Source organism: Babylonia areolata, chromosome 1 (assembly GCF_041734735.1).
Source record: "Babylonia areolata isolate BAREFJ2019XMU chromosome 1, ASM4173473v1, whole genome shotgun sequence".
NCBI classification, from domain to species: Eukaryota; Metazoa; Mollusca; class Gastropoda; order Neogastropoda; family Buccinidae; genus Babylonia; species Babylonia areolata.
In genome coordinates, this window is record NC_134876.1 from 40242775 (window position 1) to 40270594 (window position 27820).

The window sequence follows — 27820 nt, forward strand, 5'->3', positions numbered from 1 at the left end:
TTACATGTTCTTCAACAATCATATTTTGATCTCTTGCTTTCGTTATCACATATCCACTTGAATGTGAATAAGGTATCAGCAGTTATCTGAAAATATCTGTTAACTTGAGAGTGAGAGACCTGTAAAATCACATCCCTTTATTTATCAAGATCAATTTGCATTGTATTATCTGAAAATAACACCATCAAATGTATGAATGCATCCTGTGTGTATTCTGCTTTCTTTGCTGAAGAATGGGCAGATGCTTTCCCCAAGAAGCAAAAGATGTCAACTGAGTGTGGTACCTTATACTACAGTATTATTGTATTACTTTTTGTCACAACAGATTTCTCTGAGTGAAACTGAGACTGCTCTCTCCAGGGACAGAGCATCGCCACAGTGCAGTGCCACCCACTTTTTTTTTCATTTTTCTTCTGCCTACAAGTGTGTAGTTTTAATATGAAAGTGAATATTTCAACAGAATTTTGCCAGAGACAACTCTTTCCATGCCATGTGCTTAGTGTATATTGCACCCAGGAACTTGGTTTATTTATCTCATCCAAATGGCCAGCACCCAGACCACCACTGTGGAGAGGGGATTGAAAATCCTGGTCCATATTACGGGAATTGATCCTGTAGGCACTCACTTCCCAGTCGGGCATATCACCATTGGGCCACCACTCCAAGTACCTGTTTAAAGCAGAAGGGCATGGCCAGCACGGCCACACCGATGATGCTGTTGCCCAGGTTGATGACGAAGGGCCATTTGTGGCTGGCTGACAGCACCATCCTGAACCACTCCTCCTGCCTCTCCCCCTACACTGCAGCTAGCCTTGACTTCTCTCCACACGTCACTGTAGCTCTTCTGCTGCACCAGGACTACATTGCATCTTCCATCCTGATATCCCTGTAACAGGTCAATAGTTCGTAACGCACCTTCAACAATGATGCATTCACTCTTGAAGCACATCAACAAAAAACAGAATAAATGAATATGAAACACACTACGCTAAGGTAACCATATGGCTTATCCATTTGAACACTGCTGTTATCCAGTTTGCACAGTGTCAGGTCTGCTTCCCAGCGTCCTGTTAAACCCTCTGCTAACAGCGTACCTGGTTAAGCAGGTCTGACACATTATGGTGTACCACAGATGTGTGTGTGTGTGTGTGTGTGTGTGTGTGTGTGTGTGTGTGTGTGTGTCAGAATATTTGTTTCATCATTTGTATACAAGCCTGCAAGATTATATCTCTATGCTTTTCCCATCTAATGCTAATAAAAGCACATAATACACATATCTTTGATTCTGTGACAGTTTTATGTAGACTTGTGTGTTTTGAAGTGGAATGCACAAACACAGACACATTCACATATAATGAAAGAGAGGGAGAGAGAATGAATGAATGAATGAATGAATGGTTTATTTGTATAGGCCATTGCCCCTCATGAAAGGGTGTGCCCCTTATGAAAGGGTGTCAGAAAAAAACACATAAATGAGAAGAAAAAAAAATAGCCAAGACAAATATACTTTGTCAAGCAATATACACTTAGGTAAGTAGTACACAGCAGATAAATAACACATGCATATCTAACTGAAATCAGTAAGGTTATAGACTTGTCATCAGAAGTGGCACAAGCTTAATAAATTAATTTTACGATGTAAAAGTGGATTGAAGCTTAAACGCTTTGTACAAATAAATTGAGAAAAATCTGATAGTCTGTTCATGTGTAGATGCCATAAGCAGTGATAATCTAAACTGACTAGGGAACTAAAAAAATTTCAATGGTATGTATTGTACTCTTAAGTCATACATGACAGGACAGAATAGAACAATGTGCACTTCATTTTCCTTCCCTTTCTTACAAAGTAGACATAATAAATACTCTATAATGGTGACTATGTTCTGCAATTTCCGAAATATCAAGTCTAAATCTAGTCATTGCATACTTTAAATGTTTATCTAGATTCATCAATAGGTTCTGACATCGGGCATCATACAAAATGAGAGAGAGAAAGAGAGAGAGACAGACAGACAGTGACAGAGAGACAAACTGATGTGTGTTTTATATCTCTGTAATCTTTTGACTCTTCTTAATGATGCCCTTGAGGTGAAAATTAGACAGAAAAAAGTTTTCTGAACTCAATTTCATCAGTGTAATCAGTAGTTCAAATCTTATCTCACTGATCGATTCCAGTCTGTCATTGTTGATTATTTCCAATCTGAACCCGTTAAAATCGAACATGGAGTCCCACAGGGATCTGTTTTAGGCCCAGTGCTCTTCACACTGTACACTGCTCCTCTCGCTGAAATTATCAACCGCCATAATATCAGTCATCATTCTTATGCTGATGACACTCAACTCCAGAAGAGTGATACCCCTGAAAAATTGTTGTTGCTCTTGCAAGAAACATCCAACTGATTCCTGGACATTCAAAACTGGATGACTTGAAATAAGTTACAATTGAACGCGGACAAAACTGAAGCAATGATCATAGGAACTAAACAAAAACTGTCTTTCATCACAATTGACACAATCAAACTTGGCAGTACATCCATCCCTCTTTCCATGTCAGTCAGGAACCTCGGTGTTGTCCTTGACAATACACTGTCCATGCATCAGTCAGACATGTCAGTCCTGCTACTGTCAACTGCGGCGCATCAGTGCCGTCCGGAAATATCTGTCCACTGATGCAACATCTAGACTTGTCCTTTCTCTCATTCTCTCTCGCCTTGACTACTGTAACTCTCTATTGTCTGGTTTGCCTGCTTCATCCATTCAGTCCCTACAGCGCATACAAAACTCTGCTGCCCGACTCGTCCTCAGAAAGAAAAGATCTGAGCACATCACTCCTCTTTTGCAACATCTCCACTGACTCCCTGTCTCACACCGAATAACGAACAAGATCAGCACTCTATGTTATAAATGTATTCACAAAACTGCCCCTTCCTATCTCTGTGGCTGCCTTGACCTCTACACTCCATCTTGCTCACTACGATTGGCTTCGGATCCACTCTGTTTACGCATACCCAGATTCAAACACTCGACTGTTGGCCGCCGTTCTTTCTCTGTCTCTGGACCTTGCAATTGGAATGAACTTCCCTCTTTCACTTCGTCAAGTCTCCACTCTCAGCTCTTTCAAGTCTGGTCTTAAAACCCACCTCTTCCCAAAATAGCCCCCCCTTGCCTGCCCTTCCTTGTCTTTAGTTTCTACAGTTTTAGAGTAATGCATGCGTGTGAATGACTGGTGCGAAAGCGCTTTGGTTTGTCTCTGCACAAGATTCAGCGCTATATAAATACCATTATTATTATTATTAGCGTGTGGCTTTTTAAACATTTAAAAAAAATTTATTAATAAGTATTATTTAAAACATTATTATTATTATTATTATTATTATTATTACCATCATCATCATCAATATACCATCCTTCAAAAATGAAGTTGTGCAAAGATTAGATGAGAGTGTAACTCCTTCAAATGAGTCCCAAAGATCCATAACTGATAAAACTTCCTGAAGTGGAAGACTTAACAAAGCATATAAATCTGCTAACATCAAAGGCAGTCTATCAATGAGCAGCCAAAGGAGCCCATTACATGATGATGCTATCAACATCTTCATAGAAAACGAAATTCACCTTATAATCTAAAGATTTTACTGCAAAAATCAAGCAAGAGAGGTGAGGCTTGTAAGTTTTATCTTCAACACACACACACACAGCGATACATTTATGTACACATTCAGGCAACCAAGTGATTACAAAACTAATTTTGTTTGATTAGACATTAGTAAATATTATATATATATATATATATATATATATATATATATATATATATATAAGACACACACACACACACACACACACACACACACACACACACACACACAGAGGAAATAATGACACTATTGTTGACCATCAAACTAATCTGTCATATAATATTGTTTCGATTTGGCCTACTTAGAAAAATATTTGAAATAAAATAATATGGAAATGCTTGCAAAAAAACCGACTGAAACTAGTGAAAGTAAATATTTTATATTTTCTGTTTCTGCTGACCAATCACATGTCCTATCATTTGCACAACTCTAGCTGTACTTATCGTGGTACCTCATACCCATCCACACTCATGCTCATTCAGTTGCAGTTAAAATTTAAGCAGTCAGATTTTCATGAGGCCACCCACTGGATGTGGCTTCACACTGTTACTAATTTATCAAAGTTACTTAAGTGTTTTTCAGTATGGACTACTCTGATTCACAGGATGCTTAAAAGTTAATACAAACAAGTTTCCTAAAATTAGTATATAAAAAAAATGACAGCTTAGATGCAGAACAAGCCACAGAGAGCATCCCTCAAGTACAGGGTTTACAAACTGAAGAGTCACTGAAGTCATTCTTAAAAGAGCTATCACTGTGTTCGGGACTAAAAATCTCAGCCCTCTCTGCAGATGATACATGGCAGAAGTTCACAATGTCACAACTTCACCACACTTTTCACGTATGGCAAAATGACAATCCTGTGGAACACACTGTGAAAACTGCAAGAGACATGTGTCTATTCTCTGACAGAAACATTATTCTTCCCTTGTACTGCTCTGTGCTGCTTTCAAGATCTTGCACAGTTGGAGATAGTCAAACAGAGCTTGCCTCCACACAAATGATTGCAAACACCACACTTACACAATCAATATCATTTTTAGCAAGGCATTAACACCCAGGCTTCACATTCCAATCCTCCAATAAAGGCACAAGCTGAAATTTTTTTGACAGCTAGTGAAAGCTAGCATGGTATTCATCTCCTATGATCAGACCCTGCTTTCATTAAAAGTGAAGGTGATGTGGGCTGGAAGTAATCAGTACTATACAGTTATACTAACAGTGCATAAGAAGTGTGCACACAAGTCTTGCAACCATTCTTTTTTCAGATGATCATCATGGCACAGCAAACATCTACTAATGATTTGTAGAACAGAAACATCACATATATACTGAAGCAGTAGTAGAACACTAATTAACTTTTGTTTGCATGGATTGCATACCAAGTTTCTTCTATTGTGGTTAATCCACCGTAGTACAGACTGTAAATTTTATCCAAGTAAATAACATTTTTAGCAAGAAAAGCAGGTCAGCACACAGCATGCTTCAATTTTATTTCACTCACACAAAAGGGGTGTCAAATGTGTTTAAAGAAATATATTTATATCAAACTCACTACAAATGTACAATGCATTTAATACATACCTATCATATAATCTCTGTAGATTTACACAAATTAGTGTGAGAGTCTGTGTGGTCCCTTGGATAGGAATAAGTGCTGCTTCTTTCCTTCCCTCCACCTCCTCCCCCCTCTCTTTCTCATGAACAATGTGTCTTATTGTAAGAAACTATGTGTACTTGGTATTCCACACATATTTATCACGCTCTTTCTCACTTTATAACTAGCTGAACAAGCATCCTCTCATAGCCACCCCTTCAATTATCAATAAAACTGGAAATTTCTCACTGGGAGGGGTGCTGTATGTGCTGAAAAATGTGAATGAGACTGAGAGAGAGGGAAAGCGGGATAAACTAGAGGCTGTAGAGATCGAGGAAGAGAGAGAGTTTTCTACTTAATTTAAAATCTGACAAATTTAAAGTACAGACTATCCGATACACGACAACACTATTTGACAATGAAGGGTCGACAATATGGAAAAATGGCAACCTTTCACGAAAAATATTCAAGAGAAAGAATTGTGACACTCATCACAGCATGAAACAGGATCTGGAGACAGGAACGACACGTTTACTGCTGTCAACGAGGGGACGCTATTCTATATACATAATTAAAAAAACACACAAAAAACCCTGCTTGATGTCCGGAAACCAAAATATACTCCGGAGTTAGAATAGCGTCCAACTTCTTTAAAAAAAATCTTTAAGCTACCAGATAAATACCAAGAAATAACGCTTAATCCTGATTGAAGTGCAGTATCTCTCACATACTTATTACACATCATTACATTATTGAGTAACAATAGCATCCTGATCCACTAGCCATCCGATGAGGAAATGCACAAATGGTTTGGAACCACGTGGGTAATTTTGTAAACTTCCGCTTATGCAGACGTCATGTAAATAGGAAAGTAGAATGATGAAGTACGCAGATCAAGTTATGTCTAACTGTCAAATATATGTATATATTTTATTTATGTTTCAACTGTTCATCTGTGATTTGCTATTTCCTTTTAAAGTAGCAGCGATGGTTATTCAGCCATATGTTAGAAACCCTGCCGCATCTTGGCGACCAGCAAAATGATACTACGCACCTCTTGGGGGTGGGACTGTCATGAAAACAAAAATGTGGCTGATTCCCACAAATCTTTACCTATCATATCATATCATATTATATCATGTGTCACGCCTTTTAGGCTTTATTAGCCACAACCATTTGCCTGATCATTAGGACTTCTTATATATATATATATATATAACTTATACTATGGCTAGCTTCATATGGAGAAATTTACTTGGAAGCCATAATCCTGCCTTTCTATCGAGCATATGTCTACCTCAATCCTCAGTGGGCCCGACCTTGCACAAAGTAATGATAAGTTCAGTCACCTCAGAGAGGGTAGATTAAGTTAGTAGCTTGCCGTTGACCCCACTGCAATCCAACCCAGGAGTCAATCTTGTCTAACCATTTGTTCACTCAGTCTCAAGTATAGATTTTAAGCAGCAGACCTGTACTTTATAATGTGATTATCCATTTTGCGGTATATCTAACTTTTGCATTCCATCCACCCCGACCTTACCCAATGTTTGCTTTTAATTTAGTAAATTATGTCATGCAAAGTGCAACAGAACTTAAACAAAATTTGCAGTTGGATGCTGTATGTGGAGAAGAAGACAAGTGGAAAATTTATTTAGAAGTTGGAAATGCTTTGGCTGTGAACAAACATTATACAACAGAGTTAGTTCAGAATCAGAGAGTACATGTTTTCTAGTATTCTTCTGCTGCTTTTGCATAAAGCAGTGTGCTGGAACATTTGAAAGCTATGAAACAAGTTATCCAAAAGTAATTATTAATTATTTAGTCATATGAGCCATTTGATTTAGGTTATCATAGAGAGACACATGTAAACATTGTTTCTTATTAGAATTTTTAGATTTCCCATTATATGTTTAGTGGAACTGCATTTACTGTTTCCAGTGAGAGAAAAGGAGTCTTTATCACACCTGCCAAAGTTGTTCCTGTTTAATGTTTGTTTGATCTGTATATTTTGCGTACATGTGTGTGTGAAGGGGTCAAGTTTGTCATTAACATAATATGATCAGTGCTCGTTTGAAATTGTACTGTTCTTCTTCTCAGAGATTTTCCCTAGTAAATGCAGAAAGGTTTCCCAGTCTGCTTGTATGTTTATAGTGAGAGAAGTTATGTATCAAAAGAAAATATGACATATCCAAATCTTACTTTATGTAGAAAGATATTAGCCTGGAATAACCTGAGCTGGTCCATATTGTACTGGCTTGAAATATGCGTGTATTTATAGATAATTTTGATAGGGTACTACAATGTGAGATTTACTTTTTCAGGTAATCAAGCAACTTTGGCACCAAAGCCAGTAATAAGTATGCAGAAAATGCTTGAAAAAGACATGTCGGATCACCAAGCAGCAGGTACTGCAGGACCAGGGGTGTTGGTGTGGAGAGGCATCAATCTGTGCATGGCCACCTTCTTTCTGCTTGCCACAGTAGTCAATGTGAGTTGAATAGTGTTACACTGAAGCACATGTTTATGATTTAGCTCTTTCTTTTTTCTCCTAGTAATTAAGCAAGCTTCAGTCAAAAAGGTATAGCCTTATGAGGGATAAAAGATCCATTTCCATTTCTCTAAGGCCAGTGACATAAAGAACAAACTGAAACTGCACACCAGGGAAAACTATCTGGATGATGATAAGTTTTGTCGGCAGAAGCCATTTACTATCATCAGTTACACTCAAGTCTCTCCCTACCTTACCCTACAATCCAGCAATTGCATGGTTTGCATAGTCTCTTAAGATTTATGCTCAGTATAGTCAAATCAAGGTGACTTAGAACACACACATACACACACACACACACACACACATATATATATATATATATATATATGTATATATATATATATATATATATATATTCATTTTGAAACCTTCTCATGCTGTTCCTGCATTTGAAGTTTTCAGTAAGTTTCAATGGATCATTAAAATATCACTGGTTCAAGCTGCAAAAAAAAGGAAGGAATATACTCACTCTGCGTGCAGATTCTTCAGTGATCTCATTTTTTGATTTGGAATATAAAATCTTATGTAACATTACTTTTTTTTTCTCTTTTTATATATCTTAGTCAGTATTTTCATATTGTTTTTTTCTCTGTTGCAGATCAATGATGACGACTGGTATCTGTGGGTTGTAAGTTTCTTACAGTTTGTTTCAAATAAGGACACTGTCCATTCTCTCTCTCTGTATATATACACACACACTCTATTTATTTTTAGATGTCAGTTAAAAAGTGAGAAACATTTATTTGTAGATTGGGAGGACTGTAGTATTAGCAAATGATTGCAGCCTGTATGTTTGTCCTTGGTATATTGAAGACATAATGAAAATAAAAGAGGCATTTGATTATTTTTGTCCACACAATAGCTTATGATTGGGAGCCAACTGCCCCAACAGTACTGGTACTTTTATAAGGAAAGACTTGGTAATTATGGACCTGCATAGATCCCAAGTCCTGCACTTATTCTGTCACTGAACATTATTGCTGTGTCACTTATATGCTAGTTAATCTGAAGACTCTTTTGCAGTGATCCACATTGAGATGTCATCTCCAGCTTAGAGTGTTTTCAGTTGCTTTTTTTTTTTGCTTTTTTTTTTTTTTTTTTTAGTGTGTGTGTGGGTTTGTGTGTGTGTGTGTGTGTGTGTTTTCAACTGGCTGAAGAGACAGAAATACAAGACTGTTGTGCCTCGACCCTCCTGGGACGGGACCTACCTTCTCACACAGAAGGAATCAGGAACTTGAAAGGTTAAATAAATGTAATCCATCTCGCGACACATCCCCCCACTAAGACAAAACTACACGTTTTGTTATAACAGGAAAGAGCGAGATGATTTTTAACCAGGCACAAAAATCACACAGAACCTAAGTTGCTCTGCTCAAGTAATCAGCACCAACATTGTCTCTGCCCAGTATCACTCTCACACGGAAAGAGTACTTCTGTAGTCTGAGAGCCCATCGTGTCAGCCTACCACTTGCTGTCTTGGCATGCTCTAGGTGTTGCAAGGGCTGATGGTCAGTTTCCAGTATAAATGACGCCCCATAGAGGTATTGGTCGAATTTCTCAATGCCCCAGATTATGCCCAGACATTCCTTTTCAATGACTGAATAATTCAGTTCAGCTCCTTGGAGTTTCCTGCTGGCATAGGCGAGAGGCTGGAGTCCTTGTCCCTGGTCCTGCAGAAGAACTGCTCCAAGGCCATTGTCTGATGCATCAGTTCTCAACACGTAAGGTAGATCCATCATTGGTAGGCAGATGATCGGACCACTGCATAGTCTGGACTTAAGGGTTTGGAAAGCACCTTCACAATCATCGTTCCACTCCAGTTTGTTAGGCTTTTTCCCCTTTGTCAGATCAGTCAAGGGCAAAGCAATCAAGGAGAAGTTTGGAATGTAACGGCGATAGAAACCTGCCAACCCAAGAAATGCCCTCAGTTCTTTCTTTGTGGTTGGCCGGGCTGCGTCACGAATTTTCTCAATTTTTTCTGTGACCGGCCACATCTTTCCATTTCCAACCCCATGTCCCAGAAACTGCAACTCCTTGAACCCGAGATAACACTTCGAGGGTCGTGCAGAAAGTTGGACCTCACGAAGTCTGCGAAACAAGCATCGAAGAGCGTCCAGATGCTGTGCCTTGCTTTCAGATGCGACAAGTACATCATCCATGAAGTTTTGGATGTCAGGTCTTCCCAATGGTGACAGAAGTTTCCTCATCATCCGGCTGAACACAGCGCCAGCCGTTTTCAACCCAAACGGCATTACTCGCCATTGAAACTGTCCATCAGGAGTAGTGAATGCAGTCTTTGGGCGATCTTCTTTCTTTATTGGTACTTGCCAATACCCCTTTGACAGATCTAGTTTGCTGAGGTACTTGGCTTTGCCAATCATCGCAAAAAGAAAGTCCACATCAGGCATCGGCTCTGCATCAAAGACAACGCTCTTGTTGATCTTCCTGAAATCGACACAAAACCTGATTTTCTTGTCTTTTTTCTTAACCAGTACTATGGGTGACGAATATGGGGAGGCGGCCCTTTCAATTACATTCAGTTTCGGCATATTGTCCACTTCTTCTTTGATTATGTCTCTTGTGGCATGAGGTAGAGGGTACTGTGGAGTCCTGATTGGTTTATCCGTCGACATCACAACCTCACACTCATCCAGAGTAGTCAGCAAGGGAACGTCTGTCAGCACATCACTAAACTCACTGCAGACCTCCCGAAGCTCTTGGTGCATGTCCGCGTTTTGTGGATCCAGGTTGACGTCCTCTGGTCCCTCCTCAGCTTGTAATGGAAGCAATGGGATCTCTGAAGACATGTATCCAACTTCTTCAGGCTCTTCTTCCACCACGACAGTGGCTGCTTTCCTGTTTTCCTCGGTCCTGTCAGTGTATTTCTTGAGAAGATTGATGTGGAATAACTTCTCTCTCTCCTTTACCTTGACAATATAGTCATTCAGGCCTTTCTTCCCAATGACCAGATACGGATCCTTCCAAGACATTTGGAGTTTGTTCTTTTTCTCTGGGAGTAACAGAAGAACTTTGTCACCAATTTTCAGACTTCTCTGTACGGCCTTCTTGTCGAATGCCTTTTTGTGTACTTGGGCTGCCTCTGCCAGACTCTGCCTAGCAATCTCACATGTCTCTTCAATCTTGTTTTGGAGGTCCACCACATATTGCGATGCAGTCTTTTCTTCTTCGTCTTCCACTTCCTTGGTCCACAGTTGTCGTAAGACGTGCATGGGGCCCCGTACTGTTCTCCCATAAAGAAGTTCAAAGGGAGCAAATCCCGTAGATTCTTGAGGCACCTCTCTGTATGCAAACAAAATGGCAGGGAGGTAACGATCCCATGTCTTCGGTTTCTCGAGGCATAGCCTTTTCAACATGCTTTTGAGGGTGGCGTTAAATCTTTCGACCAACCCGTTACACTGGGCATGGTAAGGAGTAGTTGAAATGCCCTGGACAGACAAGAGGCGTTGGACCTCTTTCATGACGTTGCTGACGAATTGTGTGCCTTGGTCTGACAATACTTCTGCAGGTATCCCAAGTCTTGACCACATGTCAAACAGTGCTTCTGCGACTGTCTCCGTCTCGATACTTTTCAGTGGAACTGCTTCTGGGTATCTCGTTGCATAGTCTACCATTACCAGGATGTACCGATAACCTCTTTCTGAAGCTGGTGTGATAGGGCCCACCAAATCCACAGCCACGCGTCGAAAGGGTTCATCCAGTAGAGGCATCTTTTCCAGGGGGGCCTTCTTTATGAGTCCTCGAGAAGTTGTTCTTTGGCCATAGCGGAATCGTGGGCAAGGTGCATGACTTCATCTCGCAGGAACTTGGGAACAACCAGCTGGCTGTACGACCCTGTGGGTCCAGAGTAAACACGGTACAGAAGCTTCTTCCTCTTCTCGAAGTGTACAGTGCAGCTCCTAACCTTGAACTGTTGCCCAGACTCTGCATTCTCGTGCACCCTCTTCAGTGTGTCATCATCTTGTTGCATCTGGAAAACTTGCTCGGGCCCAATCTGTCCGATCAGTGGCCTCGATGCAGGCAAAGGTTTTTCAGGGGTTTGTTTTTTGTGTGCCATGGCCCTGGTTTCAACGGCTCCTACTTCAGGATCAACACTGTACACTACAACGTTTATTCATTACATACACTTTTTTCATTCTAAACATGTATTAATACATTATTTCCGCACACAACAGAGAGAGGTTAAATTTACAGCCCACCTCTCCTCATAAGATTTGTGTGCGTGCTCGCATGTGGTTTCTCCAGCTCTGTGTACTGCTGTGCTCGCTGTTGCTTATTGTAGCCTTGGTGTGTCCCGCTACTACCGTACCCTCCATCGTTGACTGTCGTTTCCCCCTTCCCCTCCTTGCCATTACTCCTCCCGCGCACCCCGACCCTATGTTCCCTACTCTCTCGTGGTGGACAAAAAATTGCCGACTCCTTGTGCTGGAGAGAACTGTGCCGTATATTCCGCGGTGCGTCAGTGTGTGAAGTTTAAACTTTCCCAATGGACGTATATGCGTGGGGGTGTATGTTGTGGCGATTGTGCAGGGTATGACTTCAATGGATTGTGCAGATAATATTGCCATGCATATGGTCATTTTGTAGGGTGTTTTTTTTTTTGTTTAGTTTTTTTGTTGTTTTTCCCACATGCATGCATCATGAGCACGTGCGTGCGACATACTCCCACTTATGCACACGCTATGTTAATACAAACATGACACAAAAATAGGCTCCCCCCCACATGCATGCATCATGAGCATGTGCGTGTAACATGCTCCCAACTGCGCACACGTTATGTTAACACAAACAGGACACAAACACAGGTTGTTGGGGTTTTTTTTTGTTTTTTTTTGTTTTTTTCCAGTGATGCACGTCGCCTCGCCGCAAGAGCCCACTCACTTGACCAAGACTTACCTGTTTGTCTAAATGTGTGCTTTTCTTTTGATGTACTTTGTTTTTATTTTAATTTGTCCCGTCATGGATGATATAAATGATTGTCACTCAGTGATGGGTACTTATAAAGCAGTGTATTTTTCTTTATTTGAAAGCCTTTGCTCAGTTGTACTATGTACCATGCAAATAGAATGAGTGGATGCCCTTTAGACTCCACTAGAAAATATAGTATAAGCCATTAATTACTTGATATAATAGCCACAATAATGGTAAAATAAAATGGAAAATATAAGCATTGTTTCCATGAACTGTCAAGGACTGGGTAACGTTAAAAAGAAGAGAGATGTTTTTCACTTTCTTAGACAAAAGAAACACTCCATTTATCTCCTTCAAGATACACATTTCGACCAAAATATTGAATCGTATGTTAGATCTGAATGGGGTTACACTTGTCACTTTGCATCTCATAATTCACAATCCAGAGGTGTTGCTGTTATGTTCAATAACAATTTTGAATTTAAAATTAAAAAGGTGTACAAGGATCCTAATGGAAACTGTATAATTATTTCCTTTACAACAGTAGAAAAGGATTTCTTAATTGTAAACATTTATGGCCCAAACAAAGATTCCCCAGAATTTTATGATGAACTGGAAAAAAATATTACACAGTTTGGATACCCAAACCTGATTATTGGAGGTGACTGGAATCTAGTTCTTGACCCACATAAAGATTATTCTGATTATAAACACATAAATAACCCTAAAGCTAGAGACAAAGTAGAAGATATTATGACAAACTTAGATATGTATGATGTTTGGCGAGACTTAAACCCTGATAGTACATGTTTTACATGGCGTAGACCATCCCCTTTTCAACAGAGCCGTTTGGACTTCTTCCTTATATCTGAATGTTTGATACAGTATGTGCATGAAGCAGACATCCAATATGGCTATAGGACAGACCATTCAATGATAGTTCTTAAACTTTCATTTGGTGAAAAAATTAAACGAAAATCTTTTTGGAAATTCAACAATTCTTTACTGAAAGATATAGATTATATAAATGAAATTAAAGAAGAAATCAAACAAGTTATTAGAGAATATGCAGTTCCAGTATACAATTATGAAGAATTAAGAAACATTCCAATGTCCGAAATACAGTGTGTAATATCAGACCAATTATTGTTAGATGTTCTATTAATAAAGATTAGATCAAAAACAATCTCATATGCCACAATGAAAAAACGTAAAACAGAGGAGGAAGAACAACAGTTAGAAATAGAAATACAGAACTTAGAAAGCAGGAATGTCAGAACATGTCAAGAAAATGATAGAATAGAAGAGAATAAGTTAAAGCTTGTAGATATTAGAAAAAAGAAGATGGAAGGAGTACTCATGTGTTCAAGGGCCAGATGGATAGCAGAAGGAGAAAAAGTATCAAAATACTTTTGTAATCTTGAAAAAAGGCACTTTGTAAATAAGAGTATGAAGAAATTAGTTACAGACAAAGGAGAAGAAATCCATGAACATAATGTAATATTGAAGGAGGTCCACGATTTCTATAAACATTTATATAAAAAGAGACTTATTCAAACATGTGAAATAGCAGATATTGTTAAGGAAATGCCTAAACTTAGTAATATAGAAATAGAAAACCTTGAGGGTGAAATTACTGATGAAGAAGCTACCCAGGCACTTAAACGCATGCAGAACAATAAGAGTCCAGGTACTGACGGCTTTTCTGCCGAATTTTTTAAATTCTTTTGGAAGGATCTTGGATACTTAATTGTCAGGTCACTAAATGAAGGTTTGAAGAAAGGTGAACTGTCACAAACACAGAAAGAAGGCATAATAATTTGTATACCAAAGGGTGACAAACCAAGAGAATTTATTAAGAACTGGAGACCGATATCTTTATTAAATGTTGTTTATGAAATTGGATCTTCTTGCTTAGCAAATAGAGTTAAGTCTGTGCTGTCCTCTTTAATTAGTGATGACCAAACAGGATTTATGTCTAACAGATTTATTGGTGACAATATTAGATTAATATATGATATGATTCATTATTTAAATTCAAAGCAGTTGCCTGGGTTATTGATTTGTATAGATTTTGAAAAAGCGTTTGATACTGTTGACTTCACTTTCATGATGAAAGTGTTAAAAGCATTTGGATTTGGTCCAGTCTTCTGTAGATGGATAAGTACTTTTTATCAAAATATTAAATCAGCAGTAGTAGTAAACGGAACGGCGTCTTCTTGGTTTCCAGTAGAGAGAGGATGTCGTCAAGGTGATCCCATTTCACCCTACTTATTTCTTTTATGTGTTGAAATCCTTGGCATAATGATAAGAGAAAATAAACTGATTAAAGGTATTAATATTAACAATACAGATCATAAAATTGCAAAGTTTGCAGATGACACCCAACTGATGACCAAAGGAGATAGAATATCGTTTGAGGAGATCATAAGGACAACCGACTCGTTTAGTAGTTTTTCAGGATTATATATGAATGCAGGTAAAACTCAAGCAATATGGCTGGGTAGCAGAAAACAATGTCAAATTAGATATCTACCTCATTTAAAAATGGTATGGAACCCACCAAAATTTAAAATCTTAGGAGTGTGGTTTACTGTTGATTTAGAAGAATGTGAGGAATTAAACTATCAAGACAAAATGTCTGAAATTAGAATGTTATTTAGAATATGGATAAAAAGACCAATTACCCCTTCAGGAAGGATAGCTGTTCTCAAGTCACTGATTTTATCAAAAATAACCCAGTTATGGATGTTTCTACCAAATCCACCTGATGAATATATTGATGAGCTGCAGAAGGCATGTTTCAAGTTCATTTGGAACAAAAAACAGGATCGAATAAGTAGAAAAACAGTAATTAAAAGTACAATATTAGGAGGATTAGGAATGTTTGACATCAAACAATTTATTAAAGGTCTTAAACTGAGCTGGATACATAAATTAAAGTTTTCAAACCATAAATGGACAATAATAATAAAAGAAAGCAATCCAGTTATCAAAGATATTGATAGATATGGACCCTGTCTACCAACACCTAATGATAAGAATAAGTTCTGGATTCATGTTTTCCAAGCCTACAAAGAATTTTGTCAGAAGGTCCCACTATTAAGTAGTAAAGAAGTTTTAGCAGAACCAATCTTTCTGAACCAAAATATTAAAATTGGAAGTAAGATTTTATCATACAGAAATTGGATGGAAAAGGGGGTCTGGAATATTTCTCATCTAGTGCACGGGGACAGTAGTTTCCATTCCTATGAAGATTTTAGTCAAAAGCATGGAAATATAACAAATTTCCTTACTTTAAATGGTTGCATAAGGTCAGTTAGAAATTATATAAAAAACCTAAACATTAAAATTGATAATAACACTGCTTTGCAGATGAGAAAATCATTACAAATGATATATTCAGTGAAAAAAGGAACAAAAGTTTATTATGATACTCTAGTTAAAAACAATACGACCCCTAAATGCTGTAAGAAATGGAACGATTTGTTGCAACTGAACATTAATTGGAAACAGACATTTCACAAAATACACAAAATAAGTGATGTTAACTTAAAATGGTTTCAAATAAGATTAGTTCATAGGATTATTGCAACAAACAAATCATTGAAACAGATGAATATTTCTCATAATGATAAATGTAGCTTCTGTGGATCACATCCAGAAACCATTGAACACCTTTTTTTGAGATGTGAGATTGTGCAGAGATTTTGGACTGCTTTCCAAACTGATATTAATAACAAATGCAATAATGTATACAATGCCCAATTATGTGAAGAATTAGTTTTATTTGGAAACTCACACACATTTGCTACAGATGACATTTTAGATTTTATTATTTTACTTGCCAAAAACTTTCTGTACAAATGCAAATTCAATAAACAACCACCACAACTCAATGCATTTAAAACACAGCTCAGATACAGATACAAAATCGAAGAACATGCATCTTATATACTAATGAACCATCATGCTGGCTGTACGACCCTGTGGGTCCAGAGTAAGCACGGTACAGAAGCTTCTTCCTCTTCTCGAAGTGTACAGTGCAACTCCTAACCTTGAACTGTTGCCCAGACTCTGCATTCTCGCGCACCCTCTTCAATGTGTCATCATCTTGTTGCATCTGGAAAACTTGCTCGGGCCCAATCTGTCCGATCAGTGGCCTCGATGCAGGCAAAGGTTTTTCAGGGGTTTGTTTTTTGTGTGCCATGGCCCTGGTTTCAACGGCTCCTACTTCAGGATCAACACTGTACACTGGGACTCGACACTCTCTGCCGGGCTCAAGCTCCACCTGATTCCCAATGATGACAGGAACCAAAGAGTTTTCCATTACCAAAGCTAAGGCTTTGCCGGTAAAGAAAGGCGACTCCAGCATAACATGGGCAGTGTCACAAAGCTCTTGGTGTCCTGTTGATGCCAGTGTGATGCACTTCTTTTTACCAGTAACCATTGTAGGAGAAACCAACGCACTATCCACTATCAGAGAATCGGCTCCGGTATCTCTCAGTGCTTCCACCTCCCTCCTGTTCAAACGTACCATACAACGAGGGTGGAAAACCTTTGTACTACACCTTTTGCAAAGTGCAGGAACCTTTTGTACCTGTTTTCGTGGCGAGCTTAACACCGTAGCCGCCATTTTGCAGTCTTTTTTCATGTGACCTGGCTTTTTACATTTGAAGCATAAACCCTTCTCCCTAGCAACCCTGAGGGAATCTGATTCTAAACCCACTGATTTGGAGTCCTTAACTTTGTCATTTCCCTGACCTTTACTTGAGCTGCTGGAAATGCCAGACATCTGAACCTTCCGGGTGGACTTCTTGGCCTCAACGACGACGTTAGCAGCTCGAGCCGCTTCCTGGACGTTGGCTGGTTGTCGCTCTCTGACCCTGATGGCTAAATCAGTGGACAGGGTCTCCATGAATTGCTCAGCTATGATAAGGTCTCTCAAATCCTCAACCTTGTTTACGTCCTTATTGGATAAGCTGGCCCATTTCTGGAAATAACCGTCCAGTCTTGCAATAAATTGTTCGAAAGTTTCGCCTGCTTCTTTACGAGCCTCTCTAAACTTCCGACGATAGCCCTCTGCTGTAAGGTTAAACCTTTTCATCAGTGCAGCACGAAGACTATCATAGTTATTCTGTTCTTCAGGACGGAGGGCAAAGTAGAGGGATCTTGCAATACCCGTAAGGTAAGGCAGCAGGTGACTTGACCACGTTTCCTTTTCCCACCCCTGTAGCTCAGCTATCCTCTCGAACTGGTTTAGGTAGTCGTCCACGTTATCTCTATCCTCTAAGGGATTCAGTTTCAGACCCTCAATTCTCCTTTCCCTTCTCAGCCGTTCCTCATCTTCATGCTTCCTTTGAGCCTCTTCAGCCTCGATCCATCTCTCCTGATGTACTATGTCAGCTTTCCTTCTTTCATCCTCTCGGTCTAAAAGCAGTTTCCAGCACTTTTCTTCTCTCTCTTCCTGCATCCACAGTCTCATTTCTTCTTTCTCTTCTTGCATTTTCAGTCTCATTTCTTCTTTCTCTTCATGCATCTTTAGTCTCATTTCTTCTCTATCCTGCTGAGCCTGTAGGAAATGAATCAACACTGCGGACATGTCAGTGGCTGGAGCTGAAGCTGGACTGAAATGTGAGCTGGGATCAGTCTTGATCTCTCGCTCCACTTTCTCACCAGGTCTTACAGAATCAACCACCTGACTAATGCCTCTTGATCTACCCCTCCCAGCTGAACCCTTCCCATACCTGCTGAGAGGTGTTTCCTGCAATGGGGTTCTGGGACCTAACTGCTCTTGAGCCAGATCCCCAGGTTCTACATCACCCTGTTTACTCGCCATTGCCATGTAAACATCCCAAAAAGTCTAAGAAAACAAAAGGAAAATCAATCTTGAGTCAAGACAACCACTTTGGTCTACAATCCAATTATCAGATTTGAAATTAACACCATTTGAAAACAATTGAGATATATATATACGTAATGTATGGGAAAAAAAACAACAACAAAACCTTAACCTCTGCACAACACAAACCCCAAAGTTCCTGAGCGAAATGAAAATCAAATACCCTGCATCTCCACCATTGTTGCGCCCCGACCCTCCTGGGACGGGACCTACCTTCCCACACAGAAGGAATCAGGAACTTGAAAGGTTAAATAAATGTAATCCATCTCGCGACACAGACAAAAGATATAAGTATATTTGTTATCTCTAAAACTAAAAGAGAAATTGTTGATGCATTTGCTGACAAAGTCAACATCAGTTGATTAGAACAAGGCAATCAGCATTCTGTAAAATACTAAATCATAGCATCAGTTAACAAACTGAAAGAGAATCAATACAATAATGCTGTTGTCGAAGACATACTACAGAAACACTCCAATCTAACTGTGTAAAAGGGAACCAGCAATTCATTTTGTGTGTGTGTGTGTGTGTGTGTGCGTGCGTGCACACGCACGTGTCTGTGTGTGTGTGTGTGTGTGTGCGTGCATGTGTGTGTGTGTGTGTGTGTGTGTGTGTGTGTGTGTGGTCATATAACCCATATTATGCTGTGCCCAGTGATTTAGAATGCAAAAACTGGAATTGATAGTTGGTAAGAATATTTGCAAGAGATTTTGCAGGACGTTGCCAGTTTTTCTGTTTTCACCTTCTTTTATGTGGCAATGTCAAGAAATATTCCATTTTTCCTCTTAATTTTGTTCAGTTTTAGACATTCCACATAATCTCAAGGTCAGTTCATTCTGTAAGGCTTTGCTGTTTGCAAAGAATTAAGTGTAAAAGTGGACATGAGCAGCGGTGGTTTATTTCTCTCTCTCTCTCTCTCTCTCTCTCTTTTCCAGGTGCTGTCTGTAACTGATTGTCAATAATGTGAGTTAGTATAAATGCATATAAGTCATCACCAGAGAATGTATAACAATGGTGTCATCCTTGTTTCACATACTCATTGATGGGAAATGCAGTGTGTTCATATTCTTTTGTTGTTGCAAACTTGGATTGAAAAGGTAAAGTCTTTCAAAGACCATAAACTCATAGATGTGACCACATATGAATGTGTTTTTTTGTGTTTTTTTTTATTGGTCTTTTTATACAAAGATTGTTTCTTTTTCAGCCAGTCTATGCGATTCCTTCTGTGCTTTGTCTGGTGGTTGCAGCATATCCCTCCTTCATGGGTGTGTAATGGTTTTTAAAAATATTTTTTATTAACCAGTTCAGTGACATAGAATTTTGTTTAAAAAAAAGTACTCTCCCCTTGCCAAGGAATTCTGAGGATTCGGGGATAATTAATCACAAAAAAATTCTAGCACAAAAGCTATGGGCGATACAGTAAGAATTAAACATTTTTGTGAAGGATGTGTAGATTCTGCTTCTGGGCTTTTTTCTCAATTAGGTTGATTGTAGATACCTGTTCAGGCATGTAAAGTCAAGATCATAATTTTTTTGTGCAACAAAAAAGTCTATTTCCACCTTTACATAATGACATCCATAAAGAAAGGGAACAAAATACAGCTAGAAATAGGATGCTCATTATCAGATTATACCTGTAGAAGAAATTAGAACAGGCTGTAAGTTTATAAAAGTAAATCACAGCTTGTGCAGACATTAAGTAAATCACTGTCCCAACAATGACAAAGGTGGGTATAGTCAATGTAAAAGGTCAATCATGGTCACAGAAACTGAGCTGGCAAGCATTTTGACAGCTAAAAGTGTTTGCAAGTGAGAGGGTGAAGTTCTTTGATGACATTCACTCCTTTCAAGTTGCACGTGGGCTGGTTAAAGTATCTGCTGTGCATCCGGCTTGCCACCTCTTCAAACAAGTCAACCATCTGATTCAGCAAAAAAAAAAAAAAAAGAAAAAAAAATTGTGTTAAAAACAAAAAGCACATGTTTCACGTCCAGTGCAAGTTCCACCCTGTGTTTCGTGAAAATCATGGAGCATTGGCCGTTGATTTTTTACAGTCTGCATTGAAATTAGAGTGCACTTGTCCCCAATAGCCACGCACCCTAAATGAACTTTGGCAGGCATTCGACCTATCGTCTTTCATTACTCCTCTCCCTCTCCTCCCCTTGTTCCAACGCTCGCTGCACCTATTCTGTCAGTCATAGCCACTTGTTTAAAAACGCTCTGATTGGATAGACGGACTGAACTGCCATCAAATGGGCTGTCAGTTTCATCACTGTCATTGTCAGTCACCTTCGTTTTCAAACCAATCATCAGACAAGAGAGATCCCTCTCAATCATGAAAGCTGTCCATAATCACAAGCAGAGCTTTCAGAATTGTGTAAATCTGCTGACTATGACTATTTGCTTTACTGGACAGTTTTCAGTGCCTTTTTTGCACATGATGCAACCCCCTTTTCCATGCGTGTATCATGAGGTCAATTAACACATTATTATTGAGTAGAAAGGGGTCTTCTACCCGATGTATGTTCATTTAAGTAGCATTTTTATCATCCAGAAACATCAAACTAACCATTTAGAGTCTGTTTATGTGAATTGACCAAACTCCAATGAAGGAAAAATCGGAACATATGCTGGACGTCAGTGGATTTCTTATAGACATTTTGGCACCCTTTTTTGTAGGATGTCAACTGACGTCTTATAGGCACTCTGCTGGTTAAAGTTAGATAACATTTTCATTGTCAGTGTGAGAAATGTCTTGCAATTAAATAATACTTTTTTCTCAAAGTTATGTCTAATGTCATATATGAAATAAGAATATTCTTTTTGTCAATGTGAGCAATATAATCCCAGAAATAAAACATTTTCTTTTTGTCAGAGTAACGTGTAATGACTAATGTGACATATGAAATGATATTCTCTTTATTAGTGTACTGAATTTCCACAGTATTATTTCATTAGTTTTTCATGATTAAGTAAATGTTTGTGCTCTTACTTTGATTACACCAGGAAATGATATAGCTCCAGAACCTGAGCTGTTGTTTGTGTGTGCATAAACACATGGGTACTGTCCCAACTTTTTCCCTCGATTAACCTGTTCAACCCTGGGGAGTTTACACCTTCTGCAGGCTTCCATGCCTAACTGATGTGAAAAAAACGCAGAAAATATATGATTTTTCCTGCAGAATATGTGTGGACATATACAGAAATACAGAAGAAGCTAGTTCCCTTTCTTTGTGGTTTATGCATATGTACAGAGCATGTACTTGTTTATGTATTTGTTTATGTAAATCTGCATTTGAGTAATGCATTGCAGGCAGACAGATGGGACAGTGAAGACTTATGCTGCAGTATACACATAACACATGTCCTACCTTTTTCCTGTATCAGTATCAGTAGCTCAAGGAGGTGTCACTGCGTTCGAACAAATCCATATATGCTACACTACATCTGCCAAGCAGATGCCTGACCAGCAGTGTAACCCAGCGCGCATAGTCAGGCCTTGAGAGTAAGAAGACAATTTAGACATTTGACTTCTTCAAAGGAGAAATTTCTTCAAAATGGTTTTCAACTTCAATGACCATGTCATGCGTAAATGCAGTGAAAAAGAACACAATGCAGAACCATCATTGTCCTGGTATTCACTGATTTCACATCACCATTTTATAAAACTAAAGATTCCTGTTTCCAGTATGTGAGGATCCAGAAACAGGCTGATTAATGTCTATTTTCATTTGTACAAAACATTGTATGTGGTCAGTGTCAACCTGTTTAGTCCAGTCTAGTATTGACAGTGTATTTTATTCTTCTTGGTTTTTTTTTTCCTCCAGAGAGGAAGGTGTGGAACTGGCTGTGCATCATCCATTTCACCCTGTGCCTGGCCTATGCCATATACCAAGGGGCGCTTCTTGCAGAAGCCCTGGCTGGGCAGGTGAAAAATCCTTTGGAACATGAAGAGGGCAGGTGAGATCATATTTAGCACGAGTTGTATTTTGTCAGACCTGCATTGTACTTTGTATTTCATTGTTTTTGATACATAGATACATATGTCTGTGCCTTTTGTTCACAAATACTTCTTGTACAAGAATAAAAAAGAGTTGAGAGTGAATGTATGTGCATAGTCACTTGTTTTTTGTTGGTTTTTTTTGTGTGTGTGTGTGTTGTGTGTGTGTGTGTGTTGTGTGTGTGTGTGTGTTAGGATGCACTTTCATTAAACTATTGATTGCCATTACTGATGATAAGTTACATGTGTGTATGATATATTGTGTGACTCTGAGTGTTTTTGCATAATGTGTGTGTGTGTGTGTGTGTGTGTGTGTGTGTGTGTGTGTGTGTGTGTGTGTGTGCATGGGAGAAAGAGAAAGCCAGAGAGAGTGAGAGATTGATCCAACCTTTCTCCTACTTTGATGATGTTGGCCATTATACAGTGACAACAAAACACATTTTATTGATAAATAATGAATTTGAAAATAAATACATAAATAAAACTACAGTGTAGTACTTGTTTCTGTAATATGTTTTTATTGACATGCATTCAGGGAGATGGGTGGACTGTTCATTATTCTGACATGGCTGGGAATCAGCAGTTTCACCAATGTGGGAAGGTAATGATGTGACAAAGTTGACTCCTCTCAAAACTTTTGATTATTCTCTTTGTCCCTATTCTTGTGTTATTATCTTCTGTGTTGTGAGTGCACATATCCACATAATTGCACATTACACATTCACAGACACACACACTCAGACACACTCACACACACACGCATGCATGCGCGCGCGCACACACACACACACACACACACACACACTGTCTTGTAAGTACAAAATTAATATGTACTTTTGCTTACAAACACACACTTTCTCTCTCACTCTTTCCCTCTCTCTTTTTTTGATTTTTAAGAATTATTATTATTATTAAAACATTTGAGTTCTAGTTTCTCTATGTCTCTCACTGTCTCTCTCTCTCCTCTCTCTCTCTCTCTCTCTCTCTCACTAATACAGGATATACAAACTCACTAGTTGAATTTTATTGGTTTTTGAAGTATTCAAAGTACTTAATGTGCCACTGAATGGTCTCCAGTTCATGCAACGTTGTCATTGATATTGACTGCCGTCATGAGCTTAGCAGGTTTAGACTATATCCCACAAACATACTATATTTTTGACTCATTGTCAGACTTAAAATTTGGATTATAGCTCACAGTGAAAGTGTCAGAAAAGAAAGTTGTTATGTGGATGTAACCTGCTTGACTGGGTTTTTTTGTTTTGTTTTTGTAATAAATATAAAATGTGTTTACAAGCTATCAGTATGTCTATGTGTGTGTGTGAGAGAGAGATAGAGAGAGAGACTGACTGACTGACTAAGTAAATGGAACTTTTTTGTTTACGAGTTGTGGAGATACAGGAATGAAGCTTATTGGTGATTTTGCATGTCTTCATTGCCCTGAGAGAGAGTGAGAGAGAGAGAGAGACAGAGAGCCATGTATGCACACATTAAAGATGAAGCAAAACAGATGGTTGATTTTGTGAACGTAACATAATGATATATATAATGTATAGGTAAACATACATATTTGTGAATATAATGTGTACATTATATGTGTGTGCATGTGCATGAACATGTGTGTGCATGTGTGTATAAGACAGTAGCGAAAAGTATGTTAAAAAAAAAGGTTTAAAAATCTAAATCCTGTAATCATGTTCATTATTAATGGTACTAGTGTATTTCAAGGAACATCTTACTTTCCAGGCCCAGTGCACCTGCTTCCAACCGCAGCCTGATGACGGCGCTGCTGCTGATGACAGTAACACTGGCGGTGCTGCCTCTCTTCTTGTGGTCTCTCTGCTTTGTCAGTGACTGGCACACTAAGATTGGTCACTGCAGTGGCATGTTTAAGTAAGCATTATCTGCTGCAGTGTATTGGTGTAACTTGTGATCGCTTTGAAGCAGAATTTTTTTCTTCTGAAGTTGCCATTTTTCTGAGCTGGTGAAAGTCATCAGCCAAAGGGCTTTTGTGATTTCTGGTATTGTAAATCTTTTTAATTGCCAAAATCAAGTAACAATACCAGACCAAAGAACACAAGACTTCTTAACTTGCTGAAAGCACAAAAAAGATATACCAAAGAGATGTGAACATCAGGTAACAATGCCAGACCAAAAAGCAAAAATATATTTCTAAATCTAGTTGTTAAAGATAGGAAAAATCAAGAGGAAAAGCAGCCTCATCATCCAGAGCTCTTTGGTAAATGGAACATACCTCTTTCTGTTGATAAATCCTACACAAAACTAGCCCAGTAAGTCTGCTCCAGCTTTGAGATTGCACAGAAATTCAGCTGTGGCAGGAGTGAAACCACTGATTTTTGGGATTGCTTGGAACCAGTGATTTGTCCCCCTTTACCATTGCAAAGGTACCATTGTTTCAGCATGTTTAAAAAGAAATTCAAATGGAAAACATGAACAAATACATCAATGAGCAAAGTATTATTCAGTATCAGTATAAAGGGTTATATATGTTTATATATGTCATATTCTCCTTACTTATTCTCGCAGCCTTACACACCATGTTGACATTTGTAACTCATTGAATGCATCATTTTGCTGTCAGTAATGGTACTTCAGGGTATACATTACTGCATAATATATAACATTTGTCAACTCAAAACTGCATAAAATACAACATTTGTCAGCTCTGAAATTTGCTGTTTACTGCATCATTCTCATTGTCTTTGATAATTTCAATAAAATGCAATACAATGTTTGAGGAAAGAACAACAGAACAATTGAGATTACAGTTGTAATAAGATTATTACTGTTGAATATTTTAATCATTATATCTCAACCAAAGAACTACACAAAATCCAGCTTCTTCAATTTGTTTGTGATAAACCATAAACAGACTTCCATCTGCTGCAAATCCGTATTCCTCTGATACATATCTATGCTTTAAGAGCTGTAAGAAATACTGACTTCGTTTGGGGATGTATTTTGGATTTTTATATATATTTTTTTTATTGCCAGCCAGTGATATTCATCTGTTATGAAAGCCTGATTGCTGAGGGGTCCCTGTTACATTTGCAGCGGATGGTAGTGACAACCAGGAAGTGCAGCTAATCCCATGAATACTGCAATACCATACCTATCTTCCCCAAGGGGTGTGTGCGTGTGTGTGTGTGTGTGCGTTTGAGTGTGTAAAATCATTGGAAATGGTAATTGGATGCTCTTTTCCCTCTTTTATTCAGTCTGGAAATGTGTAAGAGATATCCTACCCCAAAAATGCTGGTGCATTTTTACTTGTGTTTGTCATATTTTGCTCATGAATCCAGTGCCACAGCTTGAAGGTGCAAAAATTTACATGGAAACATTCAGGGACCCTCAGTTTGGGGTAAAACAGGTCTGCATCTACAACACACACACACACACACACACAGACACACACACACAGAGACACACACACACACACACACACACACACAAACACAATCAGCACCCTCTCACAAATGCACGCTTAGTGCTTAAACACAGACACACACACATAGTTTTGTTAACTGTCACCATTTTAATAATGTGTATGCATTGTTTACACTTTGATTTAGCACAAAGTTTTGGAAAAATCTTATATATATAAATGAGACAAAGAGAGAGAAAAACACTACACAACAAACAGGTTTTGTTACTCTTGGGCAACTTGTCTTTGTCTCATGAAACATTGCAGTATTTGTTTTGTTTTGTTTTTGTTTGAAAAAGATCTAGTCTTAAAACAGCTTTCTTTATCCTTCAAGCATCCAAACAAGCCTTGGATATGTTAGATTTCTTTTTTAAATCAGCTGATTGGACTTTGATTTTAATTTTGTATGTACAATGTTCAAAAGAGTGATTACTTTGGAATTGAAATACAATTGTTACATTTATTTTGTAACTGAAATACAGTTCTTACATTGTAAAATCAAAGCTTTTATCGAACTGTATGTTTTTAACATATTCGACGATTTGATGACAACTCTGATGTAAATTTTTGTTAAATCAGTACTGATGTCAAATTGTGTTTAAATTTCTGTTTTTGACATTGTCTTGTTTTGTTTCTTTTCTGTTTTTTTTTCTTATTTGCCCCTCAGAAATCGGAAAACCAAATAATGTGAATTAAAAAAAAAAAAATTTTTGGTTCTCAAGCTTTCTTTGATTTTGCTTAACGGCTGCATTTTGAATAATATATTTTGATATATTTGCTGAATGGATCTTTCTGTGTGGATTTTTGTTCATGTGTGTAAGATACTGGTTCTTGTTGGGTTTGTTGTTGTTTGTATGTATGTTTGTTTGTTTGTTTGTTTTTCTCTTACAAACTGAATTCATCACTGTTGTCAAATCAAGTATTTACCTTTCACATGGCCAAAGCGAGTGCCCACAGGAAGCCTGAATATCAAACAGCCCCAGATCAAAATATAAATCTGTTGCTTTTAGTTGTAACTCAAAGGATATATATCATTTCAATTACATATGCTTAGCATTGTTCATTTTGAATCCATACACTTATAAACTCGCTCGTCAGTCCTGTGAAACAAGTTGGTTTGAAGAACAAGAGAACTGGTTATGTACAAAAAATAATGAGTGACATTGAAAATAATGAGTCATAATGCCTATATCCCACTCCACATCATGAATAAGGAGTGATAATACCTTAAAAACAAAAAAATAAATAAATATACTCCAGATCATGTAAAATGAGTGATGATGCCTGAAACGTAGTCTCCACCATAAAAAATGAGTGATTATGCCCAAAACCTGCTTCACATCATAAATATATAATGAGTGTGCTTAACCAGTAATGAAATGAGAGTGGATCACAATTTGACATTATACAGTTACAGTTATAGAGCTCATGCAATGATTTAAATTTAATGGTTGACACAGGTTCACCTTTTTTTTAAAGTTAAAAAAAATGTTTATCCCACTGTTACTGGCTGTCTGTCCATCCCCACTCTCCAAGTCCCCCTTTCTCACTATTGTCCACCACGTGAGTGGACAGAATTGATACACTGACACTTTTTATGTCTAATAATTGATGCCCTTGCATGCACAAAGAGACGTTCGTAACAAGCAAACAACAAAAAAACGTTTTGTCAGGTTTCATTACGTTTCATGGGAACCCCATGTGGCAAGTCTGGGTCACTGTTAAAGTTGTGTGTTTGTTTGTGTGGACTTGTGTGTATGTGT

At 38.3% G+C, this 27820-nt stretch overlaps 2 protein-coding genes across 6 annotated transcripts in view; one reads left to right on the forward strand and one right to left on the reverse strand.

Moving 5' to 3' along the window:
* LOC143282932 (putative sodium-coupled neutral amino acid transporter 10) overlaps positions 1 to 6001 on the reverse strand; it is a 49269-nt gene extending 43268 nt beyond the window's left edge. For 2 of the 4 annotated variants that reach the window (XM_076588861.1, XM_076588834.1), the window contains exons 1-2: positions 5686 to 5802; positions 670 to 886 (exon numbers count right to left, since the gene is read on the reverse strand). In XM_076588861.1, the coding sequence (XP_076444976.1) occupies positions 670 to 768 (99 nt within the window). In that variant the 5' untranslated portion in view covers positions 769 to 886; positions 5686 to 5802. Of the gene's footprint in view, positions 1 to 669; positions 887 to 5222; positions 5245 to 5685; positions 5803 to 5983 lie in introns of those variants that run through there. The other 2 variants (XM_076588851.1, XM_076588842.1) reach the window with 2 other exon arrangements.
* Positions 6002 to 6009: 8 nt separating this feature from the next.
* Positions 6010 to 26239, forward strand: LOC143282951 (transmembrane protein 220-like). 2 transcript variants are annotated; one of them, XM_076588874.1, is made up of 7 exons: positions 6010 to 6055; positions 7557 to 7723; positions 8385 to 8414; positions 19822 to 19882; positions 22443 to 22575; positions 23151 to 23216; positions 24362 to 26239. In XM_076588874.1, exons 1-7 carry the CDS (start codon positions 6025 to 6027, stop codon positions 24510 to 24512), a joined length of 639 nt encoding a protein of 212 aa, XP_076444989.1. In that variant the 5' UTR covers positions 6010 to 6024; the 3' UTR covers positions 24513 to 26239. The 2 variants fall into 2 exon arrangements, with proteins under 2 accessions (XP_076444989.1, XP_076444998.1); XM_076588883.1 differs by lacking the exon at positions 6010 to 6055 and adding an exon at positions 6063 to 6119.
* The last annotated feature ends 1581 nt before the right edge of the window (positions 26240 to 27820 follow it).